This window comes from Archocentrus centrarchus, chromosome 6 (genome assembly GCF_007364275.1).
Source record: "Archocentrus centrarchus isolate MPI-CPG fArcCen1 chromosome 6, fArcCen1, whole genome shotgun sequence".
Classification (NCBI taxonomy): domain Eukaryota; kingdom Metazoa; phylum Chordata; class Actinopteri; order Cichliformes; family Cichlidae; genus Archocentrus; species Archocentrus centrarchus.
Window position 1 is genome coordinate 10,673,407 of NC_044351.1, and position 21,501 is coordinate 10,694,907.

Genomic DNA, 21,501 nt, shown 5'->3' on the forward strand with positions numbered 1-21,501 from the left:
GAGTCCTTTGCCCATTTTTGAATTAATCTCTTTCCTTTATAGAGCAAGAAGCTAAAATCAAATATAGTAGCTGATAAGTCAAATTAAGACATTGCTCTGCATCAAGTTTAATCTCAGTGTCAGTTTTGTTTTCAAACTTTTTTCCTGTGTCAAAAAGTTTGAAATCCAGTTTTAGGTTTAGGCCTTAATTGCAAAATTCACGGTTTGTTATTTTTCATGACGTTTGTCAAATATCTGTTATGTGTAAGTAATTTTTTTAATGTTCCATCCAGTTTATTTACACAATTATGTGTTCAGAGACAATATTTTGACTTGTATTTGTTATAAAGAGGAGATAACTGCTCAGTTAACACTTCTAATTAACATTTTCTTTCTTAGCATCTAAAAGAAGGTAAAGAATTAAAGAAAAATACAACACAAAGTAAAACCTAGTTTGGTTTCACATGTGTATCACACACCATTAAAAATCTCAAGCAAGAGGTGTAGCGATCCCGTTTCATAATACTTTTTCTTTTTCACTCTAAATCCAAGCTTATGCATTCAAATGAAACATTTAATATGATTTCTGCTTATATCAGTTATTTTTCTGATATTTATCTGTTATTTATTTTTCTTCACATTTTGTTACTTTCAGGGTCTTCCATACTTCCATAGGGATTTTAACATTTTGGATGTAAATAAATCATCTTCTAAATTCCCTCCAACAATAAATCCTACACAGCGATTAAATAGTTTAATTAAACAGAAACATGGTAAAGAATAAAGCACCTTGATACAAAAGACTCATTATATTTACTGACTACTTAGTGGAGTAGTGGAGTCTGGTTTCGTTTACAATATAAGCAACACGGAGTACTATAATATCCTGATTTCTGACCACAGTCCTGTTACACTGTAATTATAGTCCAGAATACAACAGGACATTTAATCTTTTGCATTATCAATTGCCAGTTTTGTTGTTGTTTTGTTTTGTTTTTTGTCTGTATAGCCTATGTAATGATTGGTTATTGTTTTGTTTTTGTTGTAGATATGATGGGTTGTAACATTTATTTATTATTAATGTATGTGTATGAGAGCACAGGTGGGTATGCTTGGGTTGAGTTTTTTGTTTATTTAAACAACAGTTTTCTGGAGGGCCAGCTTATTTCTTCAGTCTTGAATCTCTTAAAGATTTGTGCTGCATCAACAGGAGCAGATTTAAAAGTTAAATGCATACGTCTCCTGCCATTCATTTATCCCCGCCTTTTCTTGCGTCACATTTCTTGAAGTTACGGACAGATTTGATTGACCGATATTTTTGACCAATAAATACTTAACAGAGAATTGTGGCGTATTTTAAGCTTCACGTCGGACCAATGACAATGGTGTTTGTAGCGGTATGTAGCCAATCAAAATGAAGGGGAGGGATTTCATTCAAGGAGCGCGAACGGTTAAGGGGCTACGAGAAAATGGCGAATATGGAGTTTGGGTTTGCGGCTAACATTATATTGATACTTTAAGCACTTTTTAAAAAAATATGTAAATAAGATGAGCGTGCTGCTTTTATGCTTTCTGTTACATTGTGACCGAAAAAGTTGCATGACACACTGAAGCTAGTTTGTAACTTGCGTTAATGTGAGTCTTTTTAGCAGTCGTTATGAGAGTTAGCTAGCGAAATGAGGTTAGCACAGATACACGAAGTTAGTTAACGTCAACTAACCAGTCAGATAAATTCCGTTGACATCGCGATTGACTACATTTGATCAATACTGCCTATCGCTGAATTAGGGGCTCTGGGTCCACTCTGTGTCTGCAGTTCACGATATGGCTTTACAGAACTTGGTTTTTGTTATCGATGTGGATTATGGAGGTCACGATTCGAGTGATCAGCTGGATGTCCGGAACTATTTCGTAAAACGGGGGATATTAAACATCCTCTTGCATTTCGGCTACAAATGTGGATTTGAGAAAGTGCGCTGGGGTTACAAGTTCTTTGAGTCCAAGACTGGTCGTAGTGCCAGCCTCATATCAAGAGGATCTGATTTCAAGGAGCTTCGGCACAAAACATTTGAGGACTTTGAGCAAGAGTTTGACGCGAAGTTTGACGTCAAGGAGAAAGCGTGCCCCTCTCAACAAAAACAACAATCAAATCAATCGGCTTCAGTTCAAAATGCACTTAAAGAAACCCTACTGGACTTCCAGTGGGACAGACCAGACATCACATCGCCTACTAAACTGTCCCTGAGGCCCAGGAAGTCGAGTCGTGGAGGAAGACCCAATGTGTCACATGAAGAGGACGTTGCAAGTAATGGGAGAAATGTGGTGTTTATTGTCTCGCAGTGTCCACTTTCAAGGGCACAGCTTGTGGACTACCTGTCATTGAGAGACAATAACCTTCCTACAGATACGGCAGAACACGTTGTATCTAAAGGACTTCAAGACATGCTGCTTCAGAGACAAGTTGTCCTTCACTGGATTGACTGTAGTTCACACATCCAGGTGAGTACAGTAGTATTCAAAGGAGCGTAGCCAGACCGCGTACAGTAATTATCACAGTTAATACACTATTACCAGCAAAGTGACAGTGTGTTGGGAATACAGGTGTCACAGTTATAGAAACATTTCAATAATAAAATCAGTAATTTGCCAGTTAAACATACTGCTGATTTAATTTCAAAACTCACACTGCATATTGTATAATCATTTTTATTCCCACAACAATACTACACAAAATAGTCCCACTACTGTGAACAACTGATGTCAAAGAAAATGTATCTTTATAAAGTGTTTTGAGCTACACCAAAGCTAAACCAAACTTGACTTCAGTATATAATCAGCCTACATAAAGCCAGCATAAAAGGTCTTACATAGCATAAGTCTAAATGTAAACTGATGACTGTTATCCTGGATCTGACAATGACTATCACAATCTGCTTTTCACCAGTCACATAGTCCAGTAGTCCACCAGTAACATAGTCCATTACTGTATTCCAGTACCCTGGTACTGCAAACTAACCACTTCAACATGCACTAAACTCCCTATAACCATTGAAGAAAACAACAGTTGTTTTCCAAGAGGATTCAGGGTATCAAATAACCAATAACCATCATGTACATATCCAGTGTCTGATTTATAAAAATCAAATCTAACAAGAATTAAGACACAAGGCATGAGATTTAAATTTTCAATTGATAAATTGTCACTTGTTTAGTGGTCCTTCCCTTTAAAACAATGTCATCCTTCTCTCCTGGCCTCTCTTTCTTACAGCTTTCTCAGGCTCTGAGAGTGAACTTATCACACATTAAGTTTTGTTTTTCTTCCCTAGAAATTGCAGACTACACCTTTAGCTGTCAGACAGATTATGATCCAGACTGCACAGAAACAGTGATATTAGTGATATTTATTAGTTTTAAGATTAGTTACCCCATTTATGCTTGTTCACGTTCTGTAAAGCTAGTATGATGCTGAAGTGCTGCAGCCACAACTTTATTGACTTCTGCATGTGAACCTATGACAATAAGGATGAGAAGGAAAAAAGGATCTGTTGAAGTTGCACTGTAGTGTGTTGCAGCTGCAAGCAATGCCAGGCTGCATCACATTACAGATGCACTTGCTTAATAACATTTTGTACTAAACTGCCTGTCAGGCTTAATTACTAATTAATTAAAGAGCCGCTTTGACCCTTGTCTTATTGCAGGTTATGAGGTGTGAGGACTACCTTGGCTCTGACAAGCTGTCTGAGGTCCTAGCTCAGATGGATGGCAAAGTAATTCCTATGGTTGCGCTGCTGAACCTTTGCAGCCTTCAACAGCTGGACTCAGGATTCATGAGAGAGTCCTTCACATTCAAGTCCAGCATCGGATACCTGCTGTCTTCTGAACGGCTTTACCACCTGGCTTTTCCTGTCATAGGTGGTGTCCTGCAGTGGCAGCAAGGTTCAGATTTCTATATTTCTTCTGGATACACTTTCATAAACACAAATGTCTGTTATGCTTTGAGTGCACCAAACCCAAATTTACAAAAATAATTTTTCCTCTGCCTGTGGCTACAATTTCTTTACGGGGTGGGGTGGGGTACCAAAAATTCCTCTGTGCAGGAAAAACTTAGATGTTTTTGTGCTTTTATAAACCACTGGGTATAAACACTTCCACATCAGATGATAGCACTGGCAACTCTTGTGGCAAAAGAAGCAATTAATTATTATAAAGGCATCATAACATGCATCAGAAATAACAGGAAATCTGATGTGATTTTAAAGGTAAGGCTAAGAATAGCCTGCAAAGATTAATTTGTGATATTTTTTACTAAACCAGGTGATGTGACACAGAGCTGTGGTGTCTCGATGGAGCCAGTGTCTCGCAGACAGAAACTTCTTCCAGATTCTGTGAAAGTGTCCTTAAAGGGAGTGCTGAAAGGCTGGGATGCTTCGTCACTGATGCAGAGCTCCACAGAGTCATGGGTACTTCATGGATCCAGTAGTGGTGACCAGGGAGCTGCTGCCTTCCAGCATCTCTTAATGGATCTGTCTACTCATGCTCTGCACATGGTGAGACATCAAAACACTGTGGTTCTGTTTTACACAACTTGTGCTATTCTTCTCAATTTTCATTTGCCATACAGATTCTAATTGTGTAAAGTTGTGCAGATGAAATCATCAACAATATAGGCCAAATTTTCATGTCAGTCTTTCAGAGCCAATGAGCAAAACTTGGTTTAGATGAATAGGTTTACACTGATATTCAGGAGTAAGAAATGCATTGCAAAATATGTGGTTCCCACAGAATTAGATTGTATTTGTGACTGCAGCAAGGCTGGGCATGCTGATGTGTTTCTGAACACAGGTACTGTATGCGTATGAAAGGAGGTCCACCCATGCTTTCTTAAATTAAATGTAAAAAAATACTTTGTGACAGTAAATAATGCAGCTGCCACTCCAGTAAGTCTCTTATCCCATGGGCAGTCTCTACAAGCTGCAGCTTAGACCACCAGGTCTGCTTTAGGTTCTGGTTAGATTTGTTCTCTGGCTCAGAGTGGATTTCCGGAGAAGAACAAGAACTGCTGTCGCTTACTGCAGCATGATGGAGCTGGAGTGTGTCTGATGCTGGGTGAGAGACTCAAGACAGATGATTGGCAATGAGGATGCCACAGGAGCAATCTGACCAGTAGACTGCTAGGAGGGAGACTCCATATGGGACGGGGCAGAGCTTGCTGGTTATTAGCTAATGAACTTACAAAATAAGCTTAAGGGCATTTTCCAATGGATTAATCATGCTGTTGTCTTGGACAGATGAAAAGAAAATCTAAATAAACTGAGAAATATACAGTGGATAAAAAAAAAAGTACACACACGCCTGTTTAAAATGCCAGGTTTTTGTGATGTTAAAAAAATTAGACCAAAATAAATAAAATCAAACCTTTTCCCACCTTTAATGTGACCTGTAACCTATACAATTCAATGGAAAACAAACAAATCTGTTAGGGGAAAAATATAAAAAATAGAATAGCTGGTTTGATAAGTCTGTACACCCTGAAACTAATACTTTGTTGAAGCACCTTTTGATATAATCACAGGATTCAATCTTCTTGAGTAGAGTCTGTCAATATTGTGCATCTTGATTTGGCAATATTTGCTGACTCTTATTTGTAAAAGCGTTGCACATCTGTCAGATCCTAAAGGCATCTCTTGTACACAGCCCTCACACACCCCACAGATTTTTTTCTGGATTTAGGTCTTGGCTCTGGCTGGGCCATTCTGAAATGTTAATTTTTTCTTGGCAAAACCATTCTTTTGTTGATTTGGCTGAATGCTTAGGTTCATTGTCATGTTGAAATGTGAAAATCCTCTTCATCATCAGCTTTCTTGCAGACGCCTTAGGGTTTTGGGCCTAGAGTGACTGGTATTTGGAACTGTCTGTAATTCCCTCCATCTTGACTAAAACCCCAGGTCTAGCTGAAGAAAAGTAACCACAAAGCAAGATACTGTCACCACCATGCTTCACCGTATGGTGTTCTTTTGGTGATGTGTTTTTTGCACCAAATTTGGAATTGTGACCAAAAGGTGTCTCTGCTTTAACACACCTGAGTCAAATATAGAAGTCATTAGCGGGACTCTGGAGAACTTGACTGCATACTGAGGAGGTAATTCAGCCATTTAATTCAGGTGTGTTGGATCAGGGACACGTCTAAAACCTGCAGGACACCGGCCCTCGAGGCCTGGAATTGCCCACCCCTGGTCTAGACATATGGAGAACATGGGAGATTGTTGTCACAACCAGTAATTGCCAGAAATTCCTGCAGCTCCTTTAGTGTTGCTGTATACTTTTCCTTTTTTTTTTTTTTCCCCTCTTTTTTTTCTTTTTTTTTGTGAGCTAAACTTTGAGTATATGAAACAAATAGAAGCACACATGGTACACCAAAAATCTGATTAATGGAAAGCTTAGAAATATTATTGGAAATAAATTCTATGTGTAATTGTAGAGCTGAGACTTTATCTTGTAATCTTTTAGCTTCTTCAGTATGCATTCGTTGATCAAACTCTAATTCCCCCCCCCCCCACCTTCTTCTTGTTACACCAGCTTGCTGAGGTGAATGACAATGGGCTGGTGTGCTCGGCTGTGCTCTATCCACTATCATACTCTACAGCCCTGCTCTCCATTCTTCAGCCTGTAATTAGCCAGACTAACCAGCTCCTGACCGCTGAAGTCATTACGCCCGCCTCGGCTGAAACCTCTGCTGACCTGCCAGACATTGTGAGCAGTGTCCTGGGAGTAGTGTATGACATCATGAAGCAGGATGGTGACAGTGTCAATGGTAGGTATAAGATCAAGGACATTTGGTATATTTTGCCCTGTGATGTGTTAATGGGAGTGTGAATGTGTGTGAATGCTAGATAGAAAGGGCTTAGGCATAGAAAAAAAAGTGCTTGTGTGAATGGGGGATGTTGTATAAAGTGCTTTGAGTGCTAAAGTAAAGTAGAAAGGTGCTATATAATCATCATCGTTCACTCATATATTTAGTTTTCTTTCAAGAGAGGACTACATGATATTTTACCTGTAAATTTCTTTCACTTTTTAAAACAGTTTGTTGTAAATTTGTTTGCACAGAAAAAAAAAATGCAAATCCATAATCAATTTGTTAATTTCACTTCATTATTTTGGGTTATTGAGTGTACAAATTACAATCTTAATACCCAAAACTGGTAAAATTTAAAAAATACGGGCGCCCGGGTGGCTTAGTGGTGAAGCCAGCAACCACATACATATGCCGCGTTGCAGGCGGCGCGGGTTCAAGTCCCAGCCAGTTTCCAATTGCCTGCGTCTTCCCCTGTATCTTTCCCCCATTTCCTGTCTCCCTCCACTGCCGATAAAAGCTGCTGTGGCCAAAAATGCTTTTAAAAAAAAATACACTAGGTCTGTATCAAGTTGTATATCAAGATCATTTTTAATGTTTTAATCTCATCTTCCAGTTATTGTCATCTTTTTATACTTGTATAGTCATGTTAATATCAGCCTCAGATGTCCTGTATTGATTAGAATGAGGATAAAGGTCATAGGCAAGGTTTTAAATGGTGATTATGCGAACATGTAAAGTAGGTCCTAATGTTTTTAGTTGTTGTTTTGACATTATACTTTTAAGTGGTCCAGTCTGTTTTCAGATCATATGCAGGATTTTCTCATTTTGGGTGGCTGATTTGTGTGTGTGAAACATGTAAATTGCAAATACCAAATGGAGTGAGATGGTAGCAACAGTATTTTATTCTCTGTATTTGCATTGTTGGTTTGGTGACATTGTTGTTATTCCTCAGATCAGCTAAAGGATGATCCCATTCCTGAGTGGGCTCAGCAGGAGTCCAGCCATAGTCCACTGACAACAAGCATGTTGGAGACTTGGTTCCCTCAGTCAGACCATTCAGGAGTGAGCTCTCATTTAATGGAGTCAATGAGGTATGGAAAGTAAAATAATGTTTTTTGAAGTACTTATGTATTTATAGGTTTCAAATTATTAAATTATGTTTTTTTTGTGTGTGTGTAATAATTCAGCATAAAATAATAAAAGACAGCCTATAAACCATTGATCATGATGTCGTCCTCACACTGTTGAACAGGTTGCTGCATGCAGTACCTGAGGAGAGAGAAGAAGAGGACTTATCTGCACTACAGCAGGAACTCATCGGTGGTTTGGCTGAACTGTACCAGACGTCCCGGGACTCAGACAACAAGAGGGGAAAGAAATGTAAGTGAATTGCATCTTCATTGTCATCATAAAAGTCAAATTTCAGATAATCTGAAGCACAAATATCCTTTTTGATGTTTTTCCTCCTACATGAACTCTTTCTGTATCATTTCTTGTCCTTCTCTATAGGTGGCGCCCATCGCACACCAGTAAAACAGAAGATGAAGACCATGAGTCGTTCCTTGCAGATGCTAAATGTGGCGCGCTTGAATGTCAAAGCCCAAAAGAACCAGGCTGAGTCTGAGCAGCTGGGACCAGAGGGTAGGGAAGCGGACAGAACAGGGAAGAGACGGTCAAGTGACAGGAACAAATCTGGAGTAGCAAACATAATCAGTAAGTGCCCCTGTTAAAATGCACTGTTCTTTCACTTAAATATTCACTGTTATTGAGTGTTTTATGAAATAATTTCTCTGCAAGAAAGTGAAGATGTATATTTCCTCAAAATGTCCATTGAACTATTACTTTATCTCTATCCTAAACATCTATATGTTGCAAGGATTTGTGATACCTATTATACAAACCCTGTTTCTCTTTTATTTTAAGATAAATTACCCAAGCTAACATCATTTGCAGGGTGATGCAAGAAAATATTATTTATTGTTACTATTTGATCTCGGTGCTATTTTTGATACTGTAGGTCAATGTACCGTAGTTTTCGGACTATACGTCGCTCCGGAGTATAGGTCGCACCAGCCAAAAAATGCATAATAAAGAAGAAAAAAACATATATAGGTCGCACTGGACTATAAGTCGCACTTTTTTTGGGGGGGGGGGGGGGGGGGGGGGGGGGGGGGTGATAGAATCCGAGACCCAGAGCACAAATTCCATCTTGAACGGCAATTTAAAATAATAATGGATTAAAGAACAGGACGAACACGGTTACGCCTACGTTATGCTAACGTAGCACATTCAGCTACATGACGCACAACGAACACGTGTTCGGTATGTTAACGTAACATTAAGTTATTCAGATAACCATAGCATAAAGAACATACTAACAAGTTAACCAAACCATCAATCCATTGAATTCTTCATCCTCGGTGTCACTTCTAAACAATTCCGTACACTCCGTAGACGAAGCGCCGCTTCCTCTTCTGTGTCGCGTTAGTCAGCCTCGTCGTCAGCTGCAGTTCCAATTATTCCAGCCTTTCTGAATCCCAACAGGATGGTTTGTCACTGAAGCCCATGTTTTCTTGATCCATCCAATGACTTCCAGGAAAGTTGGGTGGCGCATTCTCCCAGTTGCCGTTAAGCTGTGCTCTCCATCCATCATCCACTGCGCCCACAGGTTACGCAAGACTGCCTTAAAGCTGCAGTTCACGGAGATGTCAAGTGGCTGGAGTATTTTGGTTCATGTGTTATAAATGTCACATATACGTCGCTCCGGAGTATAGGTCGCACCCCCAGCCAAACTATGAAAAAAAGTGCGACTTATACTCCGGAAAATACGGTATATTGGTTAAGTGGGTCAGTTAGTGGGTATCTATTAGACAAGACTTTTAGTTAGAATTTCTTAATTCTATATCATCACTTGAATCTCATGGTGTTCTTTAAAGGCATTTCCTGGGCCCACTACTGTGTGTAGTGTATTTGCTTCATGTTAGGAAAATAAAAATTACCTTACCTTAAAATTACCTTCATGTAGACATGTCCTTAAGGGAGACACTGAACCCCAATTTTGCTCCCAGGGCATCATAGCTTAAATATGCACAGAAGAGAAGCTCTTATATCTGTATCATGGAGAGACTGTTCTTTTGAAGTTGCAGTTCCTACATTTTTGAACTCCCTCTCTAAAAATTACTTAAGAACTGATTGTGGGGGCGCCTGGGTGGCTTAGTGGTGAAGCCGGCGACCACATACATATGCCGTGTTGCTGTGCGGGTGGCGTGGGTTTGCGTCCCGGCCCGTCGCCAATTTGCCCGCGTGTCTTCCCCTGTATCTTTCCCCCATTTCCTGTCTCTCTCCACTGTCACAAAAACCCGCTGTGGCCAAAAATGCAAAAAAAAAAAAAAAAAAGAACTGATTGTGTACTTTTAATTTAGATAAATGTGTCTCTAATTTATTATTTAGTCTTATTTTAAAGCATTTTATGATGGTGCTTGCTCATCAAAGGTGCTATATAAATGAAACTTAATTACTACAAAAGTCAAGTAATAAATCTTCTCCCTTCCTGTAGGTTTTACTAGTGAGACAGAGCTGCTGTCCCATCTGAAGTCCAGTTATGAGAAGATTGTGGCAGAGAGAGATGAGTCTGTCCTTGTGGGTGTTCAGCAGCTTCTTTCTTCTGTAAAGAGCTTCCTCACTGCAGAATCAGATTGGGAGGTGAGACAGATGATGCTACTAAAGAATTAATAAATGTAGACAAACATACATTTTGGTTTCAGTAAAATGAGTGCTACATTTTGTTTAAATTGCCAGATCAAACTTCATTATAATATGTACACTGCCGAAGGATCATGGAAATGTAATGCAGAGTACATGATATTGAAGGCCAGTGGGGGAGTTGAACTATGAATAATTTCTCTGTTTTCTATTTAGGCAAAAACCTCCCTGTTTGCTCAACAGCATCTCCTCAAGACCAGCAAATCAGTCAGACAGCTCTATGGAATGACTGCTGATGTTAATAGTAAAGTCAGAGAGTGAGTGGCTTCTAAGTTTTACCTTGGGGACAGCATGTGTCTCCACCTGCCTGGGTAATGAAGATGTTATGTTCCAACATCAGGTCATTAATATGTAGGTGTCAGTAACACAGGCTATTTAATCTAGGTGCCAGCTGCAAGTGGTGTTGAGGCTGGAGCTGTGCAGGCTTTTCTCCTCAGAGCAGTCGGACTCACTGGATGTTGATCAGATGGCAGAGGAGGTAAGATGATTTCTACTTAGACCTTTATGCAGTTGAGTCTTTTTTTTTTTTATTTAATACAAACATGGAGAAGACTGATTACAAAACATGCGATTTTCTTTAAAAGAGAGAGCACTGCCTTCCACCGTCCTGATTTTTTTTTTTTTTAAAGGTGATTACTTAGGCGTAACTATTCAGTGTTGCACTAATACAGTTAATGTCATTAATTGTGGGACTTATTTGAATGTAAAATTGGATTTCCAGGTATATTGAAATGTTCCATCTTTAATTTTTATCAAACATTTCAAACTCAGCTAAATGAATGTCCTAAAAATAGAGAAAACATAACCAGGTAAATTATAATCCCTTCTGTTTTTCAGGTGGCTGAAATGCTCAGAATAATCTCCCTGACTAGAGACCCAGTTTTCCTAACAAGGTTCCTTCAAGATGAGGTCCTGCCAGGGTAAGCATGTCAGGCTTCAGGAAATATTTATAAAAACAACTATGTCAAGGCTGGCTTACTGCATCACACAGATGGTGCTGAATTTTGATTATTTCAAATGAGCCAGTATCTCACCTGCAGTTGTAGGAAACTAACAATAGTCTTTCTGCATCGTGGCAGGTTCCTCACCGCTGTCCCCAGAGTGCTTGCAGAAATCTACCACAGTCTGGGCACACAGCTCCCTGATGCTTTAGTGGCAGTTTTGCCCCCTGACTTCTTCAGTGACGACTCAGTTGCCAAGGACAGCATTTCTCCTTCAGCTTCTTCACTTCCCCTGTCCACACAAGGCCTGGATTCAGATGGCAGAGATCAACTAGAGGACCTGCGAAACCGCTCAGGCAAAAAAAGGAGGTGAGGAGGATGTACATTTACTGGAAAGACTCTTCTGTTATAGAAAGTCTGGAAGGACTTGGACTTACAAAGAATCTTAGATACTACAGTAAGAGACATTTGAGTGTGGCTGAAGATTTTGATGTTTTCATTTCACTTGACTGGAATCATAATAATCAAGTATTTTTAAGTGTGTGCCCAGAATGCAATGGGGTTTTGCTTTTATTTGTTTCTTAGGAGCGGGATGCTGACTCGTCATCGCAGTATGACAGAATCATCACAGACTCTTCGGCAAATAGAGATCCCCAAAAGGGCTACAAGAGCAGTAAGACAATCACTTCTGGTATCTCTACTTAATATAAAACCTGGATCTACTTTCTGAACTGCTCTAATTGCTGGGTTTGATCCTGCTTATGATCATTTAAGGCTGGCTGATATGGGGAAAGGAATCTTTTCATTCTTCATATAACTTGAAATCTATAGATTTCACAATATAAATCACAAGGGCAGTATGGTAGTGTGGTGTTTAGCACTGTTGCCTCACAGCTGGAAGGTCTGGGTTCAAATCCACCATGGCCCGGGCCTTTCTGTGTGGGGTTTGTGTGTTCTCCCTGTGTTTGCGTGGGTTTTCTCCAGGTACTCTGTTTCCTCCCACAGTCCAAAGACATGCAGTTAGTGGGGTTAGGTTAATTGCTGATTTCTAAATTTTTCTTCATTTTTTGCCATAAGACATGTTAAAAATGTCTGGGATTGTAAAGTCTTGCATTATGCAGGTAAAAAAAAAACTGTCATCTGTGCAGACAATTAGTGGTGTTACATGCCTTTTGTAGAAACATGCTTTTGAGACAGCATGTGTGTGCTGCTCTGCTTCTTTGTTCAACTTTAAATAGCCAAAATATCTCCACAGGCTTTTTTTCAGCAGTGTCCTCACCTTTTGAGCCTTGGGCTGTGTCCATTGGAGTGCCATGTTCTTTAAAACTTGGGTTTTCATGAACATTTACTGTTGTCATTTTGTTTTTTTATTTTGCTCACACTCCTAACATAGTGGTGTGTATGGCTGCAGTACCTCAAACATTAGCACATGTGCTGCTGCTGGCTGCTCTGCCTATGCTGTGTGTGTCAGCCTAACCTGACATGGTTCTAGCTGTATTCCACCCACACGATTGGTTTGACACGGTGCTGTTCTCATTGTCATTGGACTTTCATGGTGTCTGTCAAAACATGGATGGGATGATTTCTATGAACTTGATATTGACCATGACTTAACTTTTCTTCGATAGAAATATATTTATTATCGTTTAATCAATCAGCTCTATGATCATTCAAAGACATGATTCATTTTAAAGGTGTTACTTTGTGCAGTTTCTCAAACTCAACAATGAAGATGCCATTTGCTCATACGTTTAATGTTTATTTTACATATCTCATCCAGCTATCTGATTTTTGTTTCTAGCAGTCCAAATCAAAGGTGCACGTAGCCTTGGAGAAACCTGTTGCAGAACCACATCCCCAAAAACAAGAAACACAAGGTATGTCCTTTGTTACACCTTACTTGAGCACTTATAATTTGCTTATTCTACCCTCAAAACTATCTCTAGACCACGTGTCAATATTAAGGCCCATCAAGAGGCAAATCCGACCCTCCACAAATTTTAATCTATAATTTGCTCAGTGATGCACCCCCTATGTTAATGCTAAAGAAAACAGACATATCTCCACTGTTTATTTGAAATTTTCAGTTTTTCCACTTTCAGTGCTTTTTTTATTTGCTTATTTTTTTTATGCCAGAAGGATTGTGCATTTAAATCTCAAATAATTTTTACTCTTAATTTATATATATAAATAAATAAAAATAATTCCCTACAGGTTTATGCTTGTGAAACTGTCTTTTTTTTTTTTTTTTTTTTTTTTTTTTTTTTTTTAGAAATGTGTGCAAGAACAAAAATAAAGAATTATTTTATTTTTAAATCAGAATGTATTTTATCAATTACCCCAGTTTTCGGATTGTAATTTTCCAGCTTGTGAAAAAAATTTGTTGTGAGTTGTAAAAGCTAACTTGTAAAATGTTCCCATTATTATCTGGTTGAGGGATTTATGTGGACCAGGTCATACATGCGAGGGCTATGTTAGACATGCATTTTGAATTAAAGCACATCAATAAACTATACATGTCCCCAAATGTAAAACATAATTTGCCACCTGTAATTTGCTACCTAAATAAGAACAGTGACTTTGTGGACCTGGACTATATTTTACTCAGCTCATGACAAAAGATAAGAAGACAAAAGAACATTTCTCAGCTCGAACAGATTAAATACTTCACTCCTCTTAAAACACCTACCGTGTACTGATTCACAGAGGTGACCAAGGTGAGAAGAAACCTCTTCAACCAAGAGATTGTTTCTCCCTCAAAGAAAGCCAAGCTACTAAGGAGCCAGTCTGTGTCCGCTGTGGAAGGAGTGAAACGCAAGCGATCCAATGAACCTGAAGGTAAAAGAATGCAATATTATAGATTCATTTAAATATGTCGTGTCATACTTGTCCATCTTTGGTAATCATACAATTTTTTTTATATATGCTTTACCAACTACCTCTGTTTTCAGAGAGGCACAGGCTTCTTACGAAAAAAGTGTGTGAGACTCCCCTCCACAAGCAAGTGTCTAGTCGCCTGCTACACCGGCAGAAAATGGGAAGGTATGTTTCTGTTACTGTTTATTTGCCACACCTTTATTCATGTTTGTAAATTCCTGCAGTATGAAATAACTCATTTTGATATTGCCTTTTTTTTGTGTGTGAAGGAAATCTATCCTAAGTGAGGAGTGCATCGTGGAAGAATCACCTGTGAAACCTTCAGAAGGTATTTCGCTGATACCACGTTTTTGTTTTTCCACTTACTTTTAAATGTAAATATTCTTTATGATTCATAATCTGCATCGTTCAGTTTTTAGATACAAAATTTCACCGTGTTTTTTTTTTTTTGTTGTTTTTGTTTTTGTTTTGTTTTTTTTTCCTTAAGGAAAGAATCAGATAAAAAGACAGTAGGAATGTGGGGCATTATTAACTTAATAACTTATATTTGTTGCAGCAGTTATGCAGTCTGTTTTGTATATTGTCTGGATATGTTGATAAAATTGTAATTTTATACAACTCAGTCCTTGCATATAAACCTATGAACATACTTCATCTTTGTCCTTTGGTATTGTGTCAGATCTAAGACGGAGCCCAAGAATAAAGAAGTTTGCTCGAAGACACTCAAGCACTTTCTATTCAAGTTCTCAACCTCGCTCCCGAAACCTGGACCGGGCTCTGTCTGCATCCCAGCTTAGCCTGAGTGATGGGAAAATCAGCGGGGTTAATGTAAAAACAGTTCGGTCTCCCATGCGTCTTCTTTTCGGAGCTGCTGAGTCGCCCAGTCGTTCTAACCAATCAGGTGCAACCAGGGCCAGCCGATCACGGCTCTCCACAGACTCTAGTGTCTTTGAGGTAACTTGTCTATTTAATAATTTGTGTTTCCCACTTATAGTGTATTTGGCAACTCATTCTAGAATTTTTATTACTTTCTCCCCACACCGGGGGAAGAAAGCCAGTTGCGTTTTGTTTACTGGTGGAAAATCCCCTGGCTCCTATTTTAATAGTTTTTGGTACTAATGTGCTAACCGCAGCCCTTCCCATCTTGTGTTTCTTTACTGGTGGATCGTTGGCCAGTTCACTGTTGTTGTGGTCCTTCATATCATTCAGTTCCCTCTCGTGACTTTCTCGTCCTCAAGTCAACAGACTACAAATGTACCACCTTGGAATGCTGCTGGTTATGATAGCCCTAGTTCTGCTCTGGAGATTCGCTGTGAGCTGGAGGGTCAGTCTAACCAGAACCTGAAGCATGTGATGAATTGCTGCTATGCTGAGCCCTGGTGACAAGGCTGCAGAGCTGATCACAGACTGTTGTCATCAGCTGCAGTCCAACACTGTGGAAACTCACAAGAGAGGCTAATCATTATATTCCTTTATTTGTCACAAAGTGCATAATTATTATTTTATTTACAGAGAATTTTCCCTAAAGGTCACAATGCAGTTTACTTATAGTCACATGCATTTGTCCATTTATTTTTTCAACATCCTAGTGCTGCAATTTGGGATGGTTAGTCAAGATCAAATTTTCTGTGTTCGTGGCATCTAAGAGCAAATTCTAAAACTTATTTTTCATGTTTTCAGAGTCCAGACAAAATGGCAACATCACCCAGCAAACACAGGAGGGCCATAATTGCGAACGTGACTCCTAAAACATCTGGGACTCCTCAGAACCCGAAATCTCCCAAGACCCCACCTTCATCCAGGAGGCGTGTTTTCTCAGTTGCAGAGAGTCCTGTAGTAGCTAGCACTAGTGGACTTGGTATGTCTCTGAGGGGAAGTCCTTTCAGATGTCTTGTTCCAGGGACACCTACAAAGCAAAGCCCCATAAGGAGCCCTCTGAAGGGTATTCTCAGGACTCCAGTCAAGGCTTTGATTGAACGATGTTCCACTTCTGAATTAAATCTGGTCCATAGCCCAGTTTCCAGGACTCCCAGGAAGAGTGTCACGTGGTCTCCATCTCCTCCAACATGTAGGGTGGTGGAGAAGAGCGCTACTTTTAAGGTGCCGCAATCACCGAGTATTTCATCTCGCAGTTCTCGGAGACTGATGACACCCAATAAGTTCAGCAGTCCTGTCAAAAATACAAACACTAAAAGAGACATTTTCAAGACCCCAGAAAAGAGTTGTCAGGTGCAGCTAGTAAGGGTATCAGAACATGCAGATAGTGTCTTTTTGACTCCAGAGCAAAATCAAAGGTCTTCTGTAAAACTTCACACTGGTGTTAAAACACCTGAAAAAGATGATACAGTTCTAGTTCTGCCTCATCCAAAAACCACACCATCAGCCCACCACATTTCTCCTGAGCCCAACACTACAACTCAAAATAAGACGCCGAGTCCTACTCACCAAATGGTTACTCGTTCTGGGCGAACTCCAGGTAAAAGTCCAAACACTGCTTCCCCGTGTAAACCTGTAGTTTCGTCACTAGGAGATACCACTCTTTCAGAAGGGTCAGATGCTTCAGTAAAGTCTCCAGCAAAGTTCCTAACAAGAAGAAAGTGTGGTCAAGGTGGTAAAACAAATATGCATATGTTAAGGTCCCAGTCTAGTGAGAATGTCTCCTCTAAACTAAACAAAGAGGAGAACATGCAGTCAGAAACCTCTCACTCCACTGCAAGTGACTCAAGTTCTCATACAGATTCTCAGCAGTTTGACTCTTCTCATAGCACCTCTGCAACCACAGATGATGATAGTATTGACATCGTTGATGCAGCCATTGTAAAAACCCAGTTTACTGGAGGCCTCAAGATGAACATTAGCTTTACAAGGAAGCCTTCACTATTAAGTGAAGACTTTGTGTCGAACACCGTCTCTCCTAAACCACATGTGCCATCCCATAATACACCTGGCCGGAGTTATGGTTTCCGTCAGACACCTGATCGCCAACAGAGGGAGGCTGCTGCTCGTTTAGGATACGGAAATGATTCACCCCGATTTTCAAACCCTAGAGGCTCAGCAAGACATAGCCGACAAAAGGGCACAGGTACTCTAAATCCTCTGACCTACGAGGTAGAAATGGAAATGCCAAAGTCAGGACTTCCCAAGCTCAAAATCAAGCGCACAGATTCCATGAATGCAGGAGACTTTGTCTCAGACGGAGGTCTTCAGTCAGGAACTCAAAGCCCTGTAGTAGGTGTGAAACCTCAGCTTGATAGCCCCTTGGCCTTATTTTCTAAATACCGAGATCCTGGATGCACCTCACCATCTGTCTGTGCTCATGTCACCCCAGCCAAGAGCACACCCAGGAAAGGTGGAAGTGTCCAAACTTACATCTGCCAGTCTTACACCCCTACACACCATCATACAGGAGCATGGTCTCCAGTAACTGCAGATACTATTCCCCTGACTCCTTCACCTCAGAGTGCTGGTAAAGTGACCCCAGAAAACCTCAACAGCTGGCCTCGCAGGAAAAGGGCTCAGATTGGTGTGTTAGGAGGCAAAGATCGTGGCCAGAAAGGGGAGCCTCAGCTTGACGAGTTGCTGGAGGAGGCTGAACTTGGAGTTAGTAGGTTGCAGGACATTGAGGACACTGATGAGCCTTCGGACAGCAAAGCTGAATCATTAGCTCTGACTTCCAAACGGGCAACTCTGGTTGGATTAGATGTATCTCCTCTTTCTCCACTGGAAGACTTGTACTGTATGGGAAAACTGTCTGAGTGTGCGAACACTCAGAGAGCTGAAAAAGATGCCCGCTGGGCTTCTCAAAACGAAGATGTCATATCAAGTAAGCCATGGGTATTTTAACAATGTTTAGTAACTAGACATTTAGGGTTACAACTAATTTATAGTTTAATGATTTGTTTAGTCAGTAAGAGTGGTTTTACTTGATTAATTTTAGTGATTGAAATGTCTTACATTTGACTTAAGAACCTAAGCTTCAGTATTTCAAACTAAATAGGTTATCTTTTCATTGCTCATTTATTACTGAGAATCTAGTGATCAGTGTTAATTTTTAAAATAATTGCATGAAGTCATATGAATGCAATCCACTGAGTGATTTATTCAAGTCTGTTTTCTGCAGCAGTGACTCCTCCCACCTCAAAGGTGCGAAAGCCAGTGTCTGCGAGTGGTATTTTTGCCCTTACTCAGTCCCCATTGTTGTTCAAGGGCAAAATGGGTTCTGCCAGTAAGAGGACACCAAATTTTGCAGGCAAGTTGTACATTGTTGTGGAAGTTATGCTTTTATTTTTTCGGTTCAAGGCAGCACCTGTTTTCTACATCCTCACATCTTTGATATGCAGTTCAAGCTTCTGTTGTCTTTTTCAATTCTGAAAATATTCACCTGGGCCATAGATAGGCATGAAGAATTCATTTACCAAAGAGATTTTGAACAGTCTGAGATATCTCCAGATAAATAGACCCCACATTTAGAGTCTATTGATATTACACATGCATTACAATTTAGAGATCACAATGAAATACTCACCTGTAAACAACTGTATTTTACATCTTAATGATTCAAATAAGCTGTCTAGATCTAGAATATTTTAAACTTTCCACAGATCATCAGTCCTGTGTAGTAAACATAGTATCTCCACAAAGGGCTTCACAATGCTTTTTATTAAAAACTGAGCAAATTAAAGAGCTCACTGCAATTTTCAGTTTGCAAAGGTATCCATGGATGGAAAGGGATCCTTTGGTGTTGTGATTATGGCCCCCCAGGCCACACGTTAGGCACTCTTAATTTAAATTTAATTCACCTAACAGTCAAAAAATTCACAAACTGCTGGATAAATGAAACAAACTTTGCATTTCCTTTCCTGCACGTTACCTGACAATCTATATTCTTTCCATAATGTTTGCAGATGAAGCTGCATCAGAGAGGACAGAAGAAGGAGGAGTGGACATCTCTCCCTTCAGCCAGCCGGTGAAACGCTCAAACACAGGAAAGACCTACAGCAGGAAGAGACTATCAATGAGTTACAAAGTAGTCTGACCATCAGAGCAGAATGTTTGTCCATTCTGAGCTTTACTCTGAAGTTGAGCCTTTTGATCACAGATCTGAAACATGTCTTTAAAGCACCACTTGAGAAAGTTTCTGTACATGAATAAATGTCCCATTCAATCTGCTGTCAACACTTCTGACATGTTCTCTAACCAGTGGGATGTGTTAAATTTCAGACTGAGTTGAAAAGCTCCGCAGTTTTGCAAAGATGTTAAAAACTGCTTTTAGGATTCCTTTTGTCATTCTAAATATGTAATGCTTACCACTTAGGTATTTCTGGAGCTAAAACCTAGAAAACTGTTGCTATTGCATATCATTTTTCCATAGATGTAATTAACTATTTTACAATCATTTCAGAGCCTTAATTTGTTTCTATAAAATCTGTTATTGTGTATTTATTAGTTTGTACTAAATTTGTTTTTAAATAAAAGGGAAACTTTTCACACTTTGTAAATAAGTTGCCAAAGTCTTGTAAATAAATATTAATTTTCTTAATGATTTGGAAGCTACACATTTATTTTGCATCTTTTTATCTTCTTATCTTTGAGTATTCACAAGGCACAGTCAACCCGTTCACTAACACAAACTTCACTGAACTTTACCCTGCAAGCTTCCTTGTCTTTGACTGTCACCTTAATAAATAATTTTATCAGCTGCCGGCAAATGAAAGCAAACTTGGTGCTATCGCTCTGTAACTGCCAACATTTCAAAGGTTACTGCTGTAAAACCATAAAACTGAGTGCATGCTGTAGGTGGTACAAAAAGTAGGAACAATGTTTTAATAAATGTATAATTTACAAATGTTATAATGCTGATTACCATCAGATCAGGAGTATATGTTGGCATGATTATTTTTTTCCTCTTTAATATTGTTAGTTCTGGCAAAGTCACATAAGGTAGCACACCTAAGTGGTGTGCCATGTTTGTACACCAGGTTAGATAACTACCACAAGGAGAACGTGCACTCCACTAGCTGGATTGACAGTGGCTCAGGGGGTGAAGCATGTCAAGGTATCCCTGGGTGAGATACTGTAACCTAAAATATCCATGATGCATCCAACAGTGTGCATATGGTATTTAGAAAGCACTTAAGGTACAGAAAAAAAAACTGTGTGAAAGGGTGAATGGGGCTTGGAGCACTATATGTACCAGATCATTTACTATTTATTTGCTCCTGAAATATTTCTCATATTAGCACATTGAGTGCTAAAAAAAACGTCTCTTGTATTAGTTGTGGTTTTGAGGTTTTAAAAGTTGGATCTCTTCACTAGGATAAAGCTGGGTATTAATAAAATGAATGAGGTCAGTATTCACTTTGAGTATTTCACTTTTATGACCCTGGCTCTGTCTCTCTCTTCTGACTTATTGGAGTTTTTTTAATAAGTAACAATTTACTTTTCCTATTATGTCAAGACAATATGTCTCATGTAATCAGGCTTTTCTTTGAAAGGGATGCCTCAAATATCTATAGTATTTTGCTGAGTTACAATGTTAAGTCAGTAGTTGTGTCTCAGTTGTGCAGAGCTGAACAATTTTCATTATTCGCTCACATAGCAACTCGAGTCCTTTGATGTCCATGACTCAACCGCAGCTTTCTGATCCTGCCAAAAACGATGGATTGTTTGGAGTGCTGTACTCTGAGTAGGCCTCTCCACAGTATGAACATTTTTGTACTGTCTTGGTGTGTTCATGTTAACCCCTTCTTGCAGAAGACTTTCACCTCTCACTCACCTCCCACACACAGCTGCTGCCACACGGTTTCTGGTGTCACTGGGATTGTCACAGGCCCCATGGACTCTTTCGTAAGCGTCCTCCTTTATGGAAAATCAGTTTAGAGGAAAGATTGCTTAAGGCACCTTTGACTTAAGTGATATGTTGCAGCTTGCAAGTAGCAAAGGATTAGATTGTCTATTTGTATTTAATTTGAGTGGATATGTTGAGTTTTGTGAGTTTACAGTACCAGTCAAAAGTTTGGACACTGTGTCCAAACTGTTGACTGGTACTGTGTGTGTTGATATAAAAAGTCTGTTACTTTCACTCCATTT

General features: G+C 39.5%; 1 protein-coding gene across 2 annotated transcripts; it reads left to right on the plus strand.

Annotated features, from left to right (window-relative positions):
* The first annotated feature begins 1,434 nt into the window (after positions 1-1,434).
* Positions 1,435-19,881, plus strand: ticrr (TopBP1-interacting, checkpoint, and replication regulator). 2 transcript variants are annotated; one of them, XM_030730664.1, is made up of 21 exons: positions 1,435-2,478; positions 3,678-3,915; positions 4,294-4,526; positions 6,556-6,790; positions 7,785-7,923; positions 8,085-8,212; positions 8,342-8,545; positions 10,389-10,534; positions 10,751-10,851; positions 10,979-11,072; positions 11,432-11,514; positions 11,674-11,904; positions 12,121-12,208; positions 13,337-13,412; positions 14,242-14,373; positions 14,487-14,577; positions 14,682-14,740; positions 15,092-15,366; positions 16,093-18,235; positions 18,533-18,661; positions 19,317-19,881. In XM_030730664.1, exons 1-21 carry the CDS (start codon positions 1,804-1,806, stop codon positions 19,445-19,447), a joined length of 5,631 nt encoding a protein of 1,876 aa, XP_030586524.1. In that variant the 5' UTR covers positions 1,435-1,803; the 3' UTR covers positions 19,448-19,881. The 2 variants fall into 2 exon arrangements, with proteins under 2 accessions (XP_030586524.1, XP_030586525.1); XM_030730665.1 differs by having other exon boundaries at positions 18,536-18,661.
* Positions 19,882-21,501: the final 1,620 nt, after the last annotated feature.

What these genes read in the sequence shown, in the direction of transcription:
- ticrr (XM_030730664.1), top strand. Translation starts at nt 1,804, where the DNA reads ATGGCTTTACAGAACTTGGTTTTTGTTATCGATGTGGATTATGGAGGT. An exon ending in GGATGGTGACAGTGTCAATG is followed by an intron (nt 6,791 to 7,784) that starts GTAGGTATAAGA and finishes GTTATTCCTCAG; the next exon opens with ATCAGCTAAAGGATGATCCC. An exon ending in AAACGAAGATGTCATATCAA is followed by an intron (nt 18,236 to 18,532) that starts GTAAGCCATGGG and finishes TGTTTTCTGCAG; the next exon opens with CAGTGACTCCTCCCACCTCA.